A 21,989-nucleotide genomic window follows, 5' to 3' on the forward strand; every position below is an offset into this window, starting at 1 on the left:
ACAGCATTTTGTACCCGCCCGAAAATAAAGTCCGACGGGAAATGAAGTACTGTGAAAATATCTCACGATATCTTATGCTATCGACGTAAGAATGGGAGATCCAAACCAGGAAGTGATTGCGCAGATCTAAAAACCATATAGATGGATATCGCGAATGGATATGCCTCATGTGTCTGGTTCCTCCGTTTACTATAAATCTGTGAAGTCGTAAATGCGGCCATGCAGCGCTTCTGGGACATGTGGATTGTCGGAAAAGTAAAATTCTTACGGTTTTATATGCAAAAAAAAAAAAAAAAAAGCTCTACCTTACATGGTTCGAATTCTACCGGCATTTGAAAAATATTTACATGCAACTCAGACCGCCGACGATCCGACCCTCCGTAAAGGGGCTTGCTTTCCTTCCAAGTGCCGCTAAAAGTTGGACAAAGTCCCACCGTCTGTGAAAGCGAAGCGCTGCTGATTTTACATGTCGCCATATCTTATGATTTATGCAGCGCTATTACTGACGATTCGACAGACATCTTCTATTTCCTATATTAGGGTTAGGGTTTTGATCGACCGGTCGATCGCGATCGAGTATTGAGCACCCCTGCTGTAGAACAACATGAGATTAGCTTTCTTTCCTCTTTTTTCTTTCCTTTGGTTTGTTATTTTCTTTGTATTTCCTTTTAATTAATGTAAAGCACTTTGAATTGCCATGTTGCTGAAAATGTGCTATATAAATAAAATCACCTACTGTTGGAGTCTCAGTTTATACAGAAGAGATACTAGGAATCGTTTTATCTCTACAATGGATTGAGGAAATTGGTCCATTAAGAAGTGTAATTTGTTCAGATTCAAGTTTGTTATTCTATTCATTAAAAAAAATTATTCACATAGTAGACCAGACTTTTTGAAATTCAATTATTAATTGATTATTAATCAATTATTAATTATAGAATTCAAACAATAGGTTTATTAGTTATTTTCACATGGGTACCATCACATATTGGGATACAAGGTAATGAGTTTTGCAACAGACTGGCGACCTGTCCAGGGTGACCCCGCCTCTCACCCGGAACGTTAGATGGAGAGGCACCAGCAACCCTCCTGACCCAACTGAGGGACAAGGGTGCAAGAAAATGGATGGATGGTAATGAGTTTTCAGTTAACTATGCAAACCAAGCAACAAAAAATTGTTATATTATTGGTACCATAAAGGAGAAAGCAAATTGATTATTAAACAAAGGGTTAAGGGGAAATGGCAGAAACCCTGGGAAAAAGAAAGAACTGGAAGGTAGCTTTTTAGCATTCCAAGGAAAGTTGTTATAATGAGGAGAAATAGACAGGAATAAATATCCAAATTACATTTTGATCATACAGGGTTAAATAGTACTTTATTTAAAATGGAAAAACATCCAACAGGAAATGTGATTTTTGTTTTCAAGAAAAGACGGTGAAACAGGTTTTGTTGTTTGTTACAAATATTCTGTTGAGAGGAGGGAATTAGTACATAGACTACAAGGCAATAGTTAAATAAGATATATTGGACAAAATTTCCACTTCTGAATCTTTTATTTTTTTTACTAAAATACCTCAAGAAGATGAAATTGATAAAGAGGATATAGAGATTTTTTTTTTTTCAAATTTGTGTAAAATATATTTAGCATTAAGGTCCACACTCCATTCCAGTAGATGGCGGTAATGCACATCTACGTGTTACTTGTCAACCGCCACGAAAAAAAAGAAGACAACGACACGTCACTGAGGTTATATTAAAGAGAGAAGATGGCTAGCACTGCGGGTAGTTTTCGCCTGTAAGTATAAGTAGTGGCTTTATTTTCTGTTTATTCCAATTTTAGACCCATGGGAAGCTTTGACCACACAAACAGTGGACGCTTCACTTTCGCTTTAAATGTAAATACGATTTGCGTATCTTACAAAGCTAACTCAACATGTTACACCATAGAAAGTTTCCCTATTTAGAGAAGAACGCGACTGTTTCAAGTTAGCAGTACCAGTGAGTGCAGAACATTAAAGCGACTGATGAAGGTTCTTTCAGGTCGGAGCGGCGTGGTGTTGACGGTCTTGGGTTTCGTCTCTATCGCTGCTAGTCCCAGCAGCAGCTCGCTGTCGGTTATCTTTCAGCTTTCCACCGGGCAGTTATAGTTAGGCTTCCAGTTTGCTCAGTTGTGTGGTCCACAGCACCAGCTGAGGGTTTTGATGAGCCTTGCGGGTGTCATAGTGATGATGTGATCTGTTCTCCTGTCCCAGGCACACCACAATGGAAAAGTTCTACATAGAGCAAAGTGATGATGACTCCGTGGATGTCCTGGTCATTGATAGAGTATCTACTGAGATGTCACTCACTGGTAAGCAATCACCCTCCTGTTAAGCATTATTATTTCTATTTAAATGTATTTCTAAAATTGTAGTTGTGCTGGATGCATTCAAACGCCAGTGGTGAGAAAATGTGTTTTAAAAAACAAGAAATCTCCTTCAGAGCCAGACTCCAAGACTGTCTGCCCTCATCCGGATGGAGGGCACATGGAAGAGATTGATTTTATAAGGAACAAAGAAATGGAAAACAAAACAACAGCCATAATTACAAATCTATACATGCTGTTTTACCTGTGTAAAAAGAGTAGGGTAGCAGTGCAACAGAAGATCTTTCCAATCATAACTGCTTTACCTGCATGGCACAAAAAGCATCAAAGTTAAAATGCAGTAAATATACTGGTTTTGAAAAGTTTTAGTCAGTCTTCTTACTAATTTTAGAAACTAATCCATTATAAGAAAAGTTATCGAACAGACAATGTAAAATTTATATTTACATTTGACGTACTTTATAATTTAATCAACTTGTAAATGAAGTAATACTAGATAACATGATAAAGTCGTGATTTTATTTATGTATTTTTACTAAAGAACTAATGTTTGGAGTATTATAATTAGGTCCTTACATAAATCAAAAATATCACAATGAAGTGCCTGGGATGAAACGTATTTTATGGCTATTAGACTTGTGGAGTCATTAATTCATTTTGTTCAGCAGTAATGCCTTCAAGCTGTTGGCTACAAAAGTATGTTTTTATCTTTTTTTAGCTTTTTTTTCAAAATCTCTTTCTCTTTCTTACTGTTTATTCAGTGTCACATGCTGTTTAAATTTTTTTCTTTAATTATGTAAAGCACCTTGAAATGCCTTGCTGCTGAAATGTGCTATATAAATAAAATTTGATTGATTGATTGATTTGATTGGCTGGAGTCTAAATGCAGCAGAGATGGTGGGAAGGCCAAAGATGCAAAATGTCAAGGGTCATTTGAACAGCATTGCAATAAAAGTGAGAAGTATATGAATTCATTATAACTGATATTCTCATTACAATATTCAACAATATTGAAATCCTGTGATTTCTTTGTAATGATCAGCCCTAGTAAGAATATTGTTGCATATTTTAGGGGTGCAGCGATTGCAGCTTTCTGGCCAATCTGATTACCGCTCTTTAAAAAGCCTGACCTGCTGACTCTGATTTTGGCTGACAATAATTTTTTTGTCTGAAATGTTGCTAAATGGCATGTACCAGAGGTTTGGATTGTTTTTGTCTAACTTTGCTGCTTCAGTTTTTCTGTTTAAGATTGCTCATCAGTCCCCCAAAACACGATAAAAACCCAGAAAATTTGACGTTATGCTGTTACCACTTAGCAACAACTCATAGGGGGAAGTGAAAGCGCTGCACAACACAAATAATGATCCGGCCGGAATACGGTGCACTAAATAATAAAACATAATTTAAGGAAACTTCCAGGCAGATCAATTTTTCTCCAGGAATTTTAATAATTGAGGAATCGTTACATCTCTAGTTCCAATGTGAGACAACCAGTTTCCCTGTGGTGAAGCACACGTTCCACAGTTGGTGGTTAATTTGATTGTGCCCAACATGTCAAAGTGTCGTTTTGCAAGACACTGAGCCATAAGGTGAAGTGTGTCCAGATGAGTGGAAGCATCACATGGCCAATGTTGGATTGCCAGTAAGACTGACAGATCTATGACAGAGCTGTCCATTATTTATTTATAGCTCTTGTAAATATTGAGCTTTAAAGCTTTCCTACTTTTCCTACTTAATTCATAGTGAGATAGAAGTTCTTTACTTTAGAACACATGGCCACTAACCATTGTCTCATTTCTGGACCTCAGTGAGAAGCGATGTTCCTGTGTCAGCTGAAACCATGACAATATGTGGAGTTATGGGAACTATTCGATTGCCAGCAGGTATGTTCAGCATGGTGAGATTATATTTCTGGAGTATTTCAAACTGTCTGAACTCTCATTGGTGTGCTTTCATCTCCTCCATGATCTGGTTTCTTCATAAATCTAGGCATGTACCTCATAGTGATCACAAAGAAGATGAAGGTGGGAGACTTACTGGGCCATGCTGTGTGGAAAGCTCTGAACTTTGACATCATTTCTTACAAAAAGACAGTACTACACTTGAACGATGACCAGGTTGGTTCTCTCATGGCCCACTATAGCAGAAGGACAACAAGCAGAAGCAGCATCCCAAACCGCACATTATGTCCAAACTGCTACTTAGAGATCAAAAAGAGACAGCAGGTCTGTGTGACAAGCTGACTTGCTTCAGAAGGATATGAAATCCTGTTTTAGTGACATTTATACATGTTGAAAGGTATCTTCACATTTTCATTAATAATCATGTAGCCTTTTGCAGTTTTTGAAACTGAATAAAATAAATGAATAAAGATGATTATCAAATGTTCAAACAATCAGCAGGTCTGAGTTAGAGGTGCACTGGATGTTTTGGGGTTCGATGCTTATTTTTGTCATTAGAGAACTGAGACTTGACTTGGAAAAAAGGCTTTTGAAAATCTGTGGTGGGATTTTAAGTGAGATTAACGGTGTCTAAATGAATAGAAGTCAGGCTTGGGAAGGTTGGAAGGGTTCTGTTTTTGTTCTTATTCACAATAGTTCCTCTAGATGGCAGCAAACTAGAGTAATACATTTTCACTTAATGAATTACTTCACAAATAGCTGCTCAGCTGTCTGTAGAGTAAACTTTGTTCAACATTTTTATTGTACTTTCAAATGTGTATCAGCTTCACATCTTAAAATATGTAATTAAGTATTTTAAGATGTGTTTTAAGATTTAAATAAAAGTATCAGTTAAACTTTAGCTGGTGTAGAAAATCAAGCAGGTACCAGACTGGGTTGGCATTGCATCTTTCCTTAGGATTATATTAACCTTTTAAGTAAGGCTGGACACTAAGTCAATAACTATACACATTATGATATACATGTGAATCAGTACCAATAAATAAAACATCTGGTAACACTTTATTTGAAGGGTGTGCATAAGACTGACATGACACATGTCATAAACATATCACCATGTCATGAACACGAAGGAGTCTTTGTGAATGTTTGACTGGAGTCATAAAGTGTCATTTGGTTAAAAAAAAGATACTGCAAGGTTGACACTTTTAGTGGACTTTTAATGCAACTTTGAATTAAAAATATTATTTACTGAATGACACAAGAGACAAACATATGTGAAGATTTCTTCATGTTCACTACAGATGTTATGTCATGTTTATGCCTTTTGCACACCTCTTAAAATAAAGTGTTACAAACATCTGATAGAATATGCAATATCTAGAATATTCATCTAGAACCGCACATCATTCTGGGGGATATGGGCAGAGGAAATGCTGTCACTTCTCAGTTTCTCACTAGTGATCTGGTGTTAGCTTTTCATATGCTAATCAGCTACTCCCAGTTGTAGAAACAGTACATTGTTGCCATAGCTATACATCATAACAACTGAGAGTAAAAAAAGGGCTACACAGCATCCAAAGTCAGAGAGAATATTGTCCAAACATGCAACTTCTCAAAAAATATTATGAACAAAAGTCTAGAAAGGAACAAATCCGAGCTAATGTAACAGAGCTGCCACCATAAGCAGCACAATTCTAGAAAGTTCTAAATGTTTGGTGATCAGAACAATGAAGTAGAACCTGGAAAGAGATTTATATCTATGAATTTTCTATTGCAGATGCAAGACAACAAAACCTTTGTATCCATGATCAGCAGTGTGCTTCATACGGATGGCCTCTACTTTGCAACAGACTATGACCTGACCCACAGCCTGCAGCGTCTGGCAAACACAAGCCCAGATTTTCAAGACATGAGTCTTTTGGAGAGGGTAAGAGACACCAGGCAGCCTTTATAACACTTCTCTCAAACACGGTTGTTGCTACCAACCATTGGAATTTCAAACAAAAATGTTTCAGAATCATTTGTAACTAATAGATTCTTTTTCAGATAAACCCCCCACCACCTGCCCACATTCAGACACTATGCTCACATTGCCATTGACTTCTAACTTTTCAGTTAGCATGTTGGTTGTGCTAAAATAATCCTAGTGGGTATGTTTTCTAAAACTTTCAGTACAAATGGCACATCCAACACAATCTGATGAGATTATTTTAGCAACTGTTGAGGAAAACTCCCCATTCCATTTGTTCCTTCCATCAGCTGTTCATGCTAGAATTTACGCCCAGTCTTAGGGACACAAACGGTGTAGACCTTTTTTAGCCTACCAGTGTTTCAGTTTTACTTCATTATGTTCTTTCCTTCTGATGCCATTTATTTTGTGAAGTGCACCAGTCCCTCCTGCAGCAAAACAGCCAATCGTAACATGCATCCAAATTTTAACATTGTGATTGTGTTCTGAAGTTATCAAACATAACAGTGGTTATTATGGCCAAACACTGACATTTTTTAATTTAATCACACTGTAGAACATATCTGCAGAAAAACAAGATCTCAGTCAGAGATTGCATTTGCAAACTGCAATTTAGATTGTATATTTTACCACTTTAGGAATAATGACTTCTTCCCCTCAGAGTTTTTTACTTTTATCCCAGGACCTATTTTACTGTGAATAGTGACGGAAGAATACAGCTAACATTGTATTTTTCTGGAATTTAAAAAATAAACATAAACAAGGAAATTTTAGCTGACCTTTGACTGGATAGGATAAGTCTGACTTGACGTCAGACAGAACATGGTTTACAAAGAAAATTCTGATAAATGATAACTGGCCTGTACTTGTACAGCTTTTCGTCAAGTCTGTGTACTCCAAAGTACTTGCACCGCATTCATACACTGATGCTCATTTCATTGTTATTTTTTTCTAAATTTCTTCCAGATTGTAAGTTTGGTGTAGCAAGATGTTATAGCAAAGAGGAGGCTAAGGCCTGACAGGGTGGAGTTTGAGTTCTTATCTGGAACAAGAAACCAACTCTTGTTTATTTCCTGCACATATCTTCTTGAATCATTAATATTTATGTTTTCGCATCCGCCTGAATAATGTGTGGTTGCGACCCTACCCATGACATTTCAACAATATTATTTTACATTTTATCTGGAAATAGTGTCTGTTTATTCTTGCCATACAGTCTCTGTATTAATTATTGATCGAAAGGTATTGCCATACCAGTTTATTCCTCCGTATTTACTTTAGTTTCTTAGTTTATTCTTGCATTTTGTTCTTCATATATTTCCATTTAGTTTCATTTGATTAGCATTATCCTCTCCTGGTTTATTGCTATGTCCACTTTAGTTTCTTTCCTGTTGCTAGATTTATTTGATCATTTATTGACCATCAGTAATCTTCACTCATCACCTGCTGCGCCGTCTAATCGTCATGTGTTTCACATCATGTGTTGATTTTTTCACTGTTCAGCGTCGGATTCTCTGTTTTTATGTCATAATTCACATCTAGTTCGTTGCTCCATTTTATGTCCTGCTTCTCCTGTTTCAGCGTTTTGCGCAATGTGTGCCGAGTTTTTTTTTTTTTTTTTKTTWKTTTTTTTTTAACTCCCTAAGGTGCAGGGCGGTCGGGAAACATATCGATGGGGAAAAGGCAGAATGACATAAACCTTTTAATACAACGGAAACAATTTCTGCATTCTGATTATTGAAATTTAAAAGTGCTGTGTTGTTCTATCACCCCGTTTCATACCGGACCACTTACAGCACCGTGTTAACGCTATAAAATGAACGCTCTCTATCGTGGTATCACCCATGGAGGGATTTCTTTATTTAAATGKGTTCATTTTTCAGAGGGATACAAAGTGAGGGTATCGAGATTTTAGTAATTACATGTTTATAAGAGCGATTTTCTGTTGTCCTTCCATGGTAGCGGGCAGCTTTCAAACGGAAATAAAACACTTTTTAAAATCAATTGCTGCTTTGACATGATCACAGAACTGCCAAAACATATGTAGCTACATAAATACCAGACAAAGTGAATCACAGCAGCATCATCAGCCGGTGTAACGCTGAACTGATGCGGAGCCATGAAGCTACAAACACTGAATAGAAGAAGAGCTGCCATCGATACAGTTGCAGCTAAACATGGTTTAATGTTACACAATACAGTTTTACCAAGTTGCTCAAAGTCTAAACTGGTATTGTTGTGCATTTAAGGTGTAAAGCTTACCTTCGACCAAACGCCCCCCAAAGGCATCCCAGCGCCCCCCTTTTGTAAAAATGTCCGCCAGCGCCCCCTGCCGTCCTCTGAACGCCCCCTGGGGGGGGCGGTACCGCCCACATTGAGAACCGCTAGGTTAGATGCTGCAGCTTTAAGCAGAGGTTCGGTGTGAGAGTCACTACCAGGTGGAGCAGMRGYGGCGCTCCGTCTGTSAAATATTACTACCTGTAGCGTAGCAGCGGTTCAACAGCGAGAGCAGAACCAGCGTCTTACATCGCAGCTCCAAGACTTAAATAATTTTGCGGGTTATTTGTTTAGCTTTCTGACCGTCATGCTAATCTGGGTGAGTGTTTGTAGCTGTGCGCTGCTTTACCTGCTATCTGATCCTCCACATGTCTTTTTACTGCAGTGAGCCTCCATGTAGCCAAACTCCGTCAAGTATGGCATTGTTTTTATGTCATRTTRGATTCGTTGTGTTGATGCATTTTGACCTGCTTCAATTTTCCGCTGCAACAATCAAACTTCCCCATTCACTCAGTGCGTTATAGTTCCACATCGCTTAGGATTTGTTGCTGCGCGTTTGCACAGAGTGAAGGAAAGAGGAGACCAGCTGCACAGGCAGGCTGAGAAATGAGATGCAGGTGATCGGCATCGGCAACAAGAGCCAATGATCGGTGATCACTGATCATACACTTTTTCACGAAAATCGGCCGATTATGATCGGTGACCAATTGATCGGCACACCTCTAATTACAATAATAATAGTGCTTTGAAAATATGAAAAAAAAAATTTTAAAGACTTGATTGCTTCCTCTTGTTACATTTTTTGTCACCTGTGCTCATCTTGATTTTTTTTTTTTGTTGCAAATCTGCAGTTCATAAATTTTTAATGTCATATCTGCTGTCAGTGTGATTCTTGTATCCCCATTTACATGTTAACTCTGTTTGTTCCAGGCAGATCAGCGCTTTGTTTGGAATGGCCACCTGCTACGGGAGTTTATGACACAGCCAGAGGTAGAATACACAAGTGACCTGTTTAATAGCTTTTTGCCAGCACCAGAAATAAGTTTCAGCACGTCTGCAATATGAAATTTCCTCGCTCCTAAATATTCCACGGTCAACTGTCAACTGTATTATAAGAAAATGGAAGTATTTGGGATCAGCAGCAACTCAGCCATGTAGTGGTAGGCCACTTAAACTGATGGATCGATGTCAGTGGATGATGAAGCACATAGTGGCTTCCAAAGTTGTTCAGGACGGATAATTTACCACCTTTACCTTTAAGAACGAATATTGTTTACTGCAAACATGCAGACATGACCTGGTTGGTCTGTCAGTCAAACCTCTCTCACAGGAGAGCAGAAGAAGACAGAGGTTGATTTTCAGACTTTTGCTGACGTAGAGAAGATCTGCGGATAAGATTGACTTCACATGCGTCGGCCAATTACTGATCTCCTAACATTAAGGAAACGGCGCCGATAATCTGTGCACCCCTACTTAACAAATGTAAGCATAGTAGCTGTGTGTCTTGTCTGCTGTGTTGGGCTGCTGAACCAGCTAAAGTTTGGGGAGGAAGTGTGTGTTTGAATTGTTCACGTGGTAATGTTTCCTCACCTGTTTTACAGTTGCACAGGTTTGTGTATCCTGTTGTCCATGGTTGTATCCTTTTCTGTGGCTGTCTGCCTTGGTTTATTCTTTCCAATAAAACTAAGGTTAGAAAGTGTAATGATGAAAACATAAACTTCAATAAAAACATGTTCCTCTACTACACTGCTTCAGAGAGAGTCTCAAGTCGTTCAGCCTTTTTTCATTGTATAAATTGATCACAAAATGATGAAATCGTAGTCTTTTTCTGCATTAGACTGGATTATTACCAATCAATCACAAGGCCAACATTGATATAATCACTCCATTCTGGTGGTGGAGCAGAATGTCCACACAGATCGGGAACAAATAAACTGATGTCTGATTTTGGAAGTTGAACAAGAGTAACTTTTGCCATGTTTGTTTGAGCCAAACATTTAAGATGTACCTTATCATTAATACATTTGATATTTCAAAGCAACAATTTACAAAACAAATTTTTTAAGCATTTAAATGATTTCAACCAAAGTGGAAAATAACAGTAGACATGTTGGCATACTAAAAGTAACTTAAAATATTTATTGGAAATATTCTGGTTTCATTTGAAAATTAACCTTAGAAGTCAGAATCATTAATTGGTGCCTTGATTAGAATGCAAACAACCTTTAATCTCAGTGGGGAAATTTAGGATTACCATCAGCAAAGCCACAGGCAAGTTGAAGCATGTCTGACTGTTGCTTCATACTAACACTCTAAAGTGCTTATCAAAAGGTTAAATACAAACAGCAATGCATTAACTGAAGTCTATCTTATTTTATAATGAACCCAGCAAAAAACAAATCCCCGCTTGAATCTCGTCTGAGGTATGTTTCTGTATTGTTTCTTGGTTGTTGTTATGTGTCACATTGAGTCCTTTTGTTTCCATGTACAAGTATTGTTGGTTTCTTAACATATTTCCTTCCCAGTCATTACCATTAACTCGAGCTCCATCAATGGAAAGGTGTTTGAGTGGATTATCATCTCCAGAAGAAGCTGTTTCAGAGCTGGCGTCCGCTACTATGTCCGAGGTAACTGCTGTAAGCTGCCTTTCACTTGGCTAATGTCTCCTGTTGCTCTGTGACCCCTGCGGGATCTCTGGAGACAAATATCTGATACTTTTTTGTCATTTGTGATGTGATGAGCAAAACTGGGGTTGGTACCCAGAAATATGGGGTTGCAGTTTTTAATCAACCGTTTACTGTGTAAAGCTTTGACACTTTTAAAGTTGCTTGTTTTTGTTTTGTTATAAATTGCATTGCGTTATCTGCATGTTGATAATTATGTTCTAAATATGTTATGGTACAATGTTCACATTAGTGAATGACTAGGATTTTGTAGTAAATGACAATAAAACCAGTGCAAAAGTTTATATTTTCATGTATGCTATTTTGATCATTTAGGCAAAAATGAACTTTCTTCTAGTTTCTAAATAAGTTTCTGTTTTTCTAGCATGTAATGGTAATTACATCATTTGCATGCTTCTTACCACAGCATACCAGCTTTTTGCAGACATCAAGATAAATGTCTTTTTGGTTGTTAATTTAACACAGGCATTGATTCAGAAGGCCATGCTGCTAACTTTGTGGAAACTGAGCAAATTGTGCAATACAACAATTACAAGGCTTCATTTGTGCAGGTGAGTCAAACAGCTGAGATTCCAAGTCATTCAGCAGTGGGAAAGTCAACCAATCAATAATGGCTTTTAGTGTTCTTTGTTTTATGTCAGGGCTTTGTAAAGGGACAGCATTAATGTTTAGATCTTCACAGTGCTGATTTGGCTGCTTTTTAAAAAAAAATTGAGATACTAGGTCTGTTAATGACCGAACAAATTAAATTGATTGACTGCTAATGTTTGCCTTTATTTTCTGTTTCTTGATCGTAGTTTTTTTTCCACCACTGTTCAGTCTGCATTTCCCATTTTCCACATTCATTGAGACATACAAACCTTTGAAGTGCATCTTTGCTATCATATTTAAAAATGGATTGCAAAACCAGTGCAAGCTTTTTAAACTTTAAACCCAGTTAATTTGTTCAGATGGAAGAGCGAATGTGTGTAAGCACATTAATTTTGTCCTTATGCAGTATGTTTTGTTTTTCCTAGACCAGAGGCTCTATCCCTTTCTATTGGTCTCAGAGGCCCAATCTGAAGTACAAGCCAAAGCCACAGATCAGCAAAGTGGTTAACCATGTCAGTTTTCATTCTTATTTTACATAAATCATTACATTTTTTTTTTTACTTTTAATGTCTTATGTACTTTTTCTCTTTGATTTTTGTTGTAGTTAGATGGATTCCAGAGGCACTTTGATTCCCAGGTTGTTCTGTATGGAAAACAAGTCATTTTGAACTTGGTGAGCAAACATGGTTTTATTATAAGTTATAATTCTGTCCTATAAATTGTAAAGTTTACAGACAGCTAGATAGTGATTTCACTGGGGTAAATAAATTTCCAGCCCCTCTCCAGGAGCAAAGTTCCAGTGTCCCGGTTCTGTGTGGAGGTAAGTTTAACTATAACTACCTGGTGCCAGTGGCTAGTGAGGTAGCATTCCATGTCCCTAGAGACAGAATGTCTTGGATACCTGTGTCTCCATCCTCACTTGCCACTTGACTCCCAAAGCACCTGAACTAGGCATTCCTCCTCCCAGTTTGTCATAGTTTGTTTTCCAAATGGACTCAGCCCAAGGAACCAAGGCTTGATGAATCCAAGGTACTATGCAGTGAACCCCCACCGCACCACATTGTCCCCAAACTTCCTTGAAGTTTTATGCTGTCCAACTCCTATCATAATGTTTGAATCGGTCTTGTCTAACCCCTCCTTTGAGGCTAATCTGGGATGGGAGACTCCACCTGGGATACTCAAATTTCTCCACCATGTTAGGGGCGATTCTACTGAGACAAGGTACATATTGACTGAATTAGGAACGGGCTGTTTTAATCACAAATTTGATTATTCTTCCACAGATCAATCAAAAAGGTTCTGAAAAGCCTTTGGAGCTAGCATTTGACAAGATGGTAACCAGCTCGGGTAATGGTATGATCAAGTAAGATCACTTCCAAGTTTACCCCTTAGTCTTCACATGATTCAGCTCTGCCTGTACATTTATAATGTGTTGGTGTTTGTGCTTCTTAAAGAATTTTGTTTGAGTTTTTGTCTAACAGATTGTTTCTCTGCAGGTACATAGCATTTGACTTTCACAAGGAATGTAGTCGGATGAGGTGGCATCGCCTTCAGATCTTACTGGACAGTGTTTCTGAAATACAGGATGAATTTGGGTCAGTGGTTTTTTTGGCTTTAGGCTTATCCATTAAGTAGATAAGGGGTTGCTGTTCATCAAACATCATGGTGTGCACTACATATGGTTTCAGATATTTCCTTGTGGACGCTGAAGGGAAGGTACTGATGAACCAAGAGGGTACATTTCGGAGCAACTGCATGGACTGTCTGGACCGTACCAATGTCATCCAGAGTCTGCTAGCCCGATGCGCCCTACAGTCACAGCTGCAGGTATCTCCTCACATGCACTATGTCAACACAAAAATTTAAGGAAATTAATGTTTTACAGTAAAAATAGTTAAAACATTCTAGAACTTGTAGTCTTAAAAAAGTTGCCATATTTGGTACAGAAACAAATTGTTGTAGGCCAAAATCAGTCAAGCTTTTTAAATATTGTTGATTGGCCAGAAAACTGCAATCGGTACACCCCTACTTCCTTTTAATAACAAAAATAATGGTTACTCGTGATGATACTTGCAGGACAGAAAGTATCATCGTTCCTCCTGAGCGTCATGCTAAGACCGTGGCATGGAAAAATGCTGATATTTTTGTCTAATTTGTAGGTTTTTGAAACTCTTTCTGTAAGCTCTGTCTGCTGGTGGGAGCATGTGCATGTCACACATGCTCCCACCAGCAGACAGTGTTACTAAAAAGGCTGATAAAATCAGTGATATTAACTATGAGGACCTACAGTTGCTATATGTCGTGATCTTCTTGAGGGGGCGAGCGGTCTTGTTTCTAAGTAGCCTTTTATTATTTTAATATCAGACACTAATACTGAGATATCAGTTTATTTTAACAGAAAAAAGTAGTGTATTTATTGTGTTATAAACATTAAATACACGTATGAATCTTTTTTCTTTTGATTCTTGTAAAAAATGAAGCTATCAGGGCAGATACACGCTGCTAACACAAAATGTATCCAGTTTAGGATACAAACTAGCCTAAAATGGGGTTTCATATTTCAGTCAGTTTGCAAACTGGCAATAGAACAAGCATGGTGAACACCATCCAAAAGTAAACATAAAGTCAAACTAATTGTGGATGATACATAAAGTACTCAACATATCAAAGCATATCAAATGATGATGACAGCTGCTTATTTGTTCAGTGTCCATGTTCTTCCTCACAGCATGCTGAACAATGATGGTGGATGTTAAGTTTCAGCAGCTGCTATTCTGAGTTTGAAAACAATACCTTTGTTTTGAGGTGATGGAAATAAAAATGACTTGGACTAGATTATTTGGGCATAGTCTGTTTTTGTTCTATACCAGTGTTTCTCAACCCTGGTCCTCACCTCCCCCCTGTCCTGCATGATTTAGGTGTTTCCCTTCTGCCACACCTGAATTGTATCTCTGGTTTGAGAATTTTCACTCTCGAGGTACGTGGGCCCACCATGATTGGTTCCGACCCATATTGCTTCCTCATAGGTAGTGCACTCTCACTCGAGATCAAGAACCATCTTGAGCAACAGCAGACAGATCAGCTGGCTGTTAGATGGTGTATGGTGCTTGCGCTGTGCTCCAGTGAGGCACCTTTTGGTTTCTATGTGCTGTGTAAGGTGCGTGGAATATGGCCTGGATACTCCAGTGGGTCCTGGTGCTCCATTTGAGCTGGGCTGGGTGATTAACAGGCTTCTGCAGTTCTTGATGGTCATGCAATCATTTGAATCAGCTGTTCTGGAATAGAGGCTCATCTAAAACATGCAGAGCAGGGGGGCAGTGAGGACCAGGGCTGAGAAACACTGATGATCTATGTCCTGTCCTAGCACTGCTAGGAGAGGAGTATGTCTTAGAGAGGTTGCATCACAACTATAATATTTTTTTAGTGGGGCTGTCACAGTTTACATTTATTTTAATGCTGTTAATTTTTTAAATAAGTGACCAACACTATGGCCTCTGACTTTTTTTTACCTCACCTGTGCTGGAGTTTGACTGGTATTTACTTCTCTGGTTCAGCTGTTTTCTCTGAAGCTAATTTCTTGTTAAGAGTTGTTTCTGAAAATGTCTCCACTCTCTGTCCTCCTACTTATTGCTGGTAGTGGTTGTAGGTTTTAAGTCATAAACAAGAAACAACAACAAACCCCAATTTTTACCCCCTGTCTTAATTATTGGCTGTATTGCTCCTTTTTCACTGTTGTTCACAAGCTAATGTTGCTGTTGCATGTACTTTCATGTGCTTCTTTGGTTGATGAGTTTTGAAACTTCTACTTGTTTCTCAGTTTATACCCTTAATGAAAGGTTTAAGTTCAGTCGTGGAATTCAGTGCATGTGTTTCTCCTAAAATGTTCATATGCTGAAGGAGGTCTGTAAAACTACAGCATTGCTGGTCAAGTACTGTTTGGTTTGACCATCAACAAACATGCTTCTAATATTATTGAAGTGATAATCATTCTGCCAGTCACAGACATAAAGCAATGTTCAACTTTAAATGTCCTGAATAGAAAAAATGTAAACAAAACTAGGTGATGACCAGCCTAAAGGAGTTTGGTAGAGTAAATAATCAGCAGTAAGTAAAACAATGAGTCATCATTATCAGCCTACAGAACTACAGAGACTGAATAAAGGAATAGTTAGTTTCACAGAAAAGTCCTGGAAACACAAGAAATGTTTGAACCATAAATTTTAACTTTTAGTGTGTGTTCTTGGTTCTACCAGCTGGTGATATTTATGGGTGTGTCTTTGCAGAAAATGGGACTTCTCCACCTGGGACAGAAGATCGAAGACCAGACTGATTTTGAGAAGATTTATAAGAATGGTGAGCATTTCCCCACATAAAAGTAGGTTAACTATACTCTCAGTTCCATTCAAGCATTATTATAACAACATCATCTCTTAATAGTGACAGTTAAGCCTTTTGTGTTGCTGGTACAGTTCCAAACATCCAAGGAATGTAGTTTACAGGATATCTGAGGGGCCCCTCAGTGTCTGGCACCACACTGTTTGTCTGCCTGTTACACAGCACCAACTCTTCCAGTTGAACAATCTGGTAGCTTTCAAGCATCTCTGCACAATCATAGAAAACCCTGACATTGCAATGCAAATGCTCAATATAGCTATATCAATTATCATTACAGGTTTGAATGTGTGGCTTTCAAACCCCTGGTAGGGAATTAATATTCCCTACATATCACTACCCTACAACTAAGTAGTCAAATGAGATTGCAAATCTTCACATATTAATATTATGATGACAAATGTTACATATTGTTCAGTTCTGGTTTCAATGATCAGTGAGGTGAACAGGGACCTCAACGTGTTCACGTCCCTCTGACTCCTTGGCCTCTGTACTCTTGTCTAGACTTTAAATTTGACATCTAATAAAACTTCATAGTTAAAATGGAGGCCTTAATAACATTAATGTTTATCACTTTATGTTCTTAATTTATTGTATTTCTTTGCAGCGTGGGCAGACAATGCTGATGCATGTGCCAAGCAGTATGCTGGAACTGGTGCCTTAAAAACAGACTTCACCAGGTCAGTGTTTTCACCATCTAACAGCCAGCTGATCTGTCTTCATTCTTCTCTGTACAAGTCTCAGGTAAAACTAGGTCAGTTTTAATGACTAAACTAACTACACTACCTTTATGTGAACTTTTGACCAAGGATCAGTTTGCCTCTTTGCCTATTCATATTCACGTTCAATTCAGTTCATTCAGCGCCATTTCACAAGTGTCAATTCAAAGCACTCTACAAAAAAATCATTTTAATTTAGTCACGCATACATTCCAGTTTATCCTAGTTATCAAGCAGTACAGTATGCTCAGTTAATTATTCAAAGTACTGTAGTTTAAAAAAATTCTAGTCAGTGACTTCCAGCATTCTGTCTGCTGACTATTGATGGTGGACAATCACCAGCAGACCTGGTATAACTAACTACTCTCAGAGGCTCCATACGTCACCACTCTTATGACTCAAAGAATATCTGCAAATAGCTTTATAAGATTTATTTGATGTTGATACTGTTTCATAAAAATGTTTCAGTGGTGTTCTGTGTGTTTCAGGACGGGGAAGAGGACTGTGTGGGGTGCTGTGATGGATGGCTGGAACTCTGCAATCAGATATTACAAGAACAACTTTTCAGATGGCTACAGGCAGGTGAGTTTAGTCAGTCCTCTGCTTGAAGGCAATACAGTGATCCCTCGTTTTTCTTAGGGGATGTGTTTTGAAAATAACCCGCGATAAGTGAAATCCGTGAAGTAGTTACCTTTATTTTTTACAATTATTATACAGCAGAATTAAATACTCTACATTGAAACCAGAGAACAAAACCTGTTTTCAGGTCAGCGGATGTGCGTGTGCATCAATCGGGCCTTAATGTGATCCGGAGTCATGTCATTAAAGCKTCTCCTCCAACCCGCCCCGCCAGATTCACAGCTATATCTACGGCAGAGCGATGGATCTCATCAAGCCTCCGGTCGGGTTTTGCTGCCTCTGGCCACAGTTTTTTTCCAGCTGGCATTCAAAGTTTCAGTTTCCATCTCCTGAATGGCCAATCTGTATTATATTTATATACCCTAATGTTATTGGCACACAGGTAGAGAAGAACCGCAGAGACTGTTTAGCCAATCAGGACGCAGAACACGATGCACTGTGAAAAAAAACTGCACAAAAAAAGGAAGCAGCGAGACTGAACCGCGTTATATTGAAGGATTAGGATTTGTGTGTTAAAGCCTCATCAAAGCAGTGACTCAACTGGAGACACTGCTGTGTTGCAGATGTGTGAATTGTACAATTGTCTAAAGCAGGGGTCCCCAAACTACGGCCTGCGGGCCGGATCCGGCCTGCCTCCACATTTGGTCCGGCCCCCTGAACAATACCAGAGAGCATTCAGATTTTTTTTCATATACCGTATTTTCAGGACTATAAACCGCTACTTTTTTCCTAAGCTTTGAACCTTGTGTCTTATTATATGTGAATTTTTCTTCAACCACCAGGGGGCTCTTTAGCAGGAAGTGAATCATTGGAAATCAAAATTGGAAATAAAAGAAGAAAACGCCCATTAAAACGGATTTAGGTTTTAATAGGGAATTGAAATTTGAGAATGTTGTTGATCAGTTAAATAGCATTGAGGGGAAAAGAAGATTTTTTGTTTTTTAAAAAGATAATACTGGGATCATTATGAGAATTTGAGGTATAGATATTAGGATCCAGTAGATGGCAGTAGTGCAACAATAATGGATGCAAGCTGCTGTTGAAATCTAAGAAGAACAAGCAGAAGMAGAAGAAGCAGAAGAAAGCGTCCATTTTCTTTTAGCACATGCTAGTAGCAACACGAAGGATCAGCACTTTTACTGTTACAGTTACCGTTCGGAAACTACCGTAATCAGTTCAGTCAAATCTAAACTTGGCACCTTTTTCTTTTTCAACCCTAATAAATGTGATATTCAATTGACCTGTTATGACTCAAATTTTGGGTGTCCGCCCCCCTCTGCTGCTGCTGCATCGTTGTGGAAAACCTGGAGCGGCAGAGATATCTGAGGCTTATTTTTTGTAAAAAAAAAAAAAATGTTACAAAATTGTGGTTTAGTGGTTTAAAACAATAATAATTTGGGGTTGCAGTTTATAGTCCGGTGCGGTTTATAGTCTGGAAAATAGTATTTATTTCATAAATAGTGTTATTTTCTGGATTTTTCTCTGTGAAGAACCCAGAGAATGCTATTTAATTGTGCTTTCTGGAAAACAATACATTTTTATATTTAAGCACTCCTGCAATCGTCACACTTTTTCTGTTACAAACTGACTCCGGCCCCCAGCAGAGAAGGGAAAAATTATGTGGCCCTCACAGATAAAAGTTTGGGGACCCCTGGTCTAAATGATTTGAATTTAACATGATCAGGACTTTGATAATGAAACACCTACTTCTATCCACCCTTCTCTTTTTCTGCTGGTGTGACTCACAATTTGCATATTTGGGTTTGACATAAAGCCTAATGCTGGGTACTTGCTGAGCCATAACCTGACCAAAGTATTAAAACTAATGAAATCACACATAGGATGGATGAATCTGCCAATCTTATGGATAGGTAGAATAAGCCTTGTAGCACCATCGTGGGCCAAATGAGAGATAAACACTGGAAAATATATTCATTGTTTTTGAGAATTCCTTGTATATCCAAACTCTAGAAATGAGTAAAGAGACGGCCTCTCCAGATAAAGGCATAAAGGGTAAGAAACTTTAGCTGATTTATAAACTATTAAGTCAGAAATGTATTCTGCAAAACTGAATATTCTTGACAGCCTCCTGCAGTAATTCATTGGTACAAAGAAGTGTTTGGAATTATCCCAACGGAGAGGGTGAACATGAGCCTTAATGTCTTGGGGCAGCTCCTGCTGGGCTCTGCCCACTCATCTACTTGTTGACATCCAGCTTCCATTCAACTGGAAATAATACCTTTTCAGCTATGTTGAAGGGGCATCAAAATATTTATTTTATGATTATTTTTCTCCTTGCTTATTTTTTTCCCCTTTAGTTCATTACATTTCTGCTTGTACCATGGTTACACTGGCTTTTAGTATTTTCTCCAATTTGAAAATATATAAAAAGTTTAGATAAAGGAGAATAAAACCCTAGTATGACTCTAAATAAAGAATTGCTTTCCTGGCCACAGTTTGTCATGTAAAGTCAGGCTGACTTGGACATCCTAAATCAGTGTTTCTCAGCCCTGGTCCTCACTGCCCCCCTGCTCTGCATGTTTTAGATGAGCCTCTATTCCAGAACAGCTGATTCAAATGATTGCATAACCATCAAGAACTGCAGAAGCCTGTTAATCACCCAGAGATACAATTCAAGTGTGGCAGAAGGGAAACACCTAAAACATTCAGGACAGGGGGCGGTGAGGACCAGGGTGGAGAAACACTGTCCTAAATCATCTCAGGGTAGAAGCCACCTCTGTTTGTGTTTTAAACCAGGACTCCATTGACTTGTTCCTGGGGAACTATGCTGTGGATGAAGCAGACTGGATCACTCCACTGCAAGACCCCAAAGACTGGAAGTTTTTAACTGTAAGGAAACATCAAGGATACAAACAGAGTTGTGTTGTTGTACTAATTGGGATTCTTGTCTGTTTCTTTTCCAGCTGCCTATTGTCATGGTTGTAGCTTTCTCTATGTGCATCATCTGTCTGTTAATGGCTGGTAAGAAACATTTTGGTGAACTAAGACTAGCAGTAATTGATTTTTAATGGCATGGAGAACTTTTGACATCACCCAGCCCCTAGGGCAGGGGAGCTGTAGGGCAGAGGGTCTACTCAAGCACTTTGAACTGCCTTGCTGCTGAAAATGAGCTATATAAATGAACTCTGTCAGTTATAGGCAGGGTCCATGATGTGATCAAGTATTTCAAAGCTGAAGGTCATCAAAACCAAATCATACGAGTTTAAATGGCTTATTGAAGTTGTATCTCATATAAATGTGTAGAGTCTTCAGTAGGTATACGGAAGGTGCAGAACTTACTGACTTGTGTGTTTCAGGTGACACGTGGACTGAGACTTTGGCCTATGTTTTGTTCTGGGGAACATCCAGCATTCTGACAGGTGGCTTGATCCTGTTTAATGGACGGGACTTTGTGGACGCTCCCAAGCTGGTTCAGAAGGAGAAGTTGGACTGAATGTGTGCGTGTGGAAAGCAGCTGGGCCCTGGCGACCTTAACATGTCATCACTTCCCCCCCACCATCGCCATCTGCAGGCCTGGAGCCTGTACTAAACACAACCAGAGCAGGCAAGGATGATGGCTACCACGACCAGCCCAGTGTGAAACAACTGGTACTGGGAGATTCTGCAGGGGTTCTGCTGCTGTCCACACGTAACCCGTTGTAGTGGACAGGACTGTGTGTTCACTGGTGTCCTAGTAGCATCAGCTGTTAGGAGAATGCTGAGCACTCATGTAAAGTCCCTTTTTTCATTATCCTTTTGAGTACATTAATATCTGATAACTGAGAAGACAACATTGTTGTAAATGAATGACTCTTCAGAATGTACATGTTTTATATTTGCATTTGTCAAAGCATAGATTAGATTTTGCTGTTCAGCAGCTTTGTGAGTTTTTTGCCCTGGCCTGTTTCAAAGTGAGTATTGTACAGCACCAATTTATGGATGACTTGATGCCTGTCAGTAAAGCAAACATCTGTCAATAAGAAGGCTGTTGGTTCCATTTCTCAGTTCTTGTCCACGTGTCTATTGAGCAAGACAACCTGAAATTGGCTACCAGTCTGTGTGACTGTGGATGGGTCATTATGACTAAGCAGTACCGCATAGAGTGGGGAGAACAAGTATTTAATACACTGTCGATTTTGCAGGTTTTCCCACTTCTGGATGCAAAGCATCTAGAACTGTGGTTCTTAACCTTTTTTGAGGTACCGAAACCCACCAGTTTCATATGCGCATTCACTGAACCCTTCTGTAGTGATAAATAAAATATTATTTTTTCCCCCCCCAAACTCAAGACATGGGAGTGACCCAACTAGTCTAGTTGGGTCACCCCAACATCACTAAGTCTTTTTAAAAGGTAGTCTCTGAGATCAGTTCTTCAAAATATAGTCAGTGTTTTCAGCACAGCTGAGCTGACTGTCCAGGAACGACCCAAGGTATTTAAAATGTGCCAC

At 38.8% G+C, this 21,989-nt stretch overlaps 1 protein-coding gene across 3 annotated transcripts; it reads left to right on the plus strand.

Moving 5' to 3' along the window:
* The first annotated feature begins 1,691 nt into the window (after window positions 1–1,691).
* sacm1lb (SAC1 like phosphatidylinositide phosphatase b) lies at window positions 1,692–21,524 on the plus strand. 3 transcript variants are annotated; one of them, XM_008432832.2, is made up of 21 exons: window positions 1,692–1,796; window positions 2,254–2,351; window positions 4,175–4,249; window positions 4,356–4,483; window positions 6,048–6,197; window positions 9,447–9,506; window positions 10,118–10,151; window positions 11,042–11,143; window positions 11,666–11,751; window positions 12,217–12,303; window positions 12,396–12,464; window positions 12,567–12,611; window positions 13,075–13,154; window positions 13,288–13,386; window positions 13,480–13,618; window positions 16,075–16,144; window positions 16,791–16,863; window positions 17,391–17,484; window positions 20,299–20,391; window positions 20,466–20,523; window positions 20,859–21,524. In XM_008432832.2, exons 1-21 carry the CDS (start codon window positions 1,768–1,770, stop codon window positions 20,993–20,995), a joined length of 1,806 nt encoding a protein of 601 aa, XP_008431054.1. In that variant the 5' UTR covers window positions 1,692–1,767; the 3' UTR covers window positions 20,996–21,524. The 3 variants fall into 3 exon arrangements, with proteins under 3 accessions (XP_008431054.1, XP_008431056.1, XP_008431055.1); XM_008432833.2 differs by lacking the exon at window positions 12,567–12,611 and having other exon boundaries at window positions 1,753–1,796; XM_008432834.2 differs by lacking the exons at window positions 20,466–20,523; window positions 20,859–21,524 and having other exon boundaries at window positions 20,270–20,341.
* Window positions 21,525–21,989: the final 465 nt, after the last annotated feature.

The sequence above is a fragment of the Poecilia reticulata genome, linkage group LG16, assembly GCF_000633615.1.
Source record: "Poecilia reticulata strain Guanapo linkage group LG16, Guppy_female_1.0+MT, whole genome shotgun sequence".
Classification (NCBI taxonomy): Eukaryota; Metazoa; Chordata; class Actinopteri; order Cyprinodontiformes; family Poeciliidae; genus Poecilia; species Poecilia reticulata.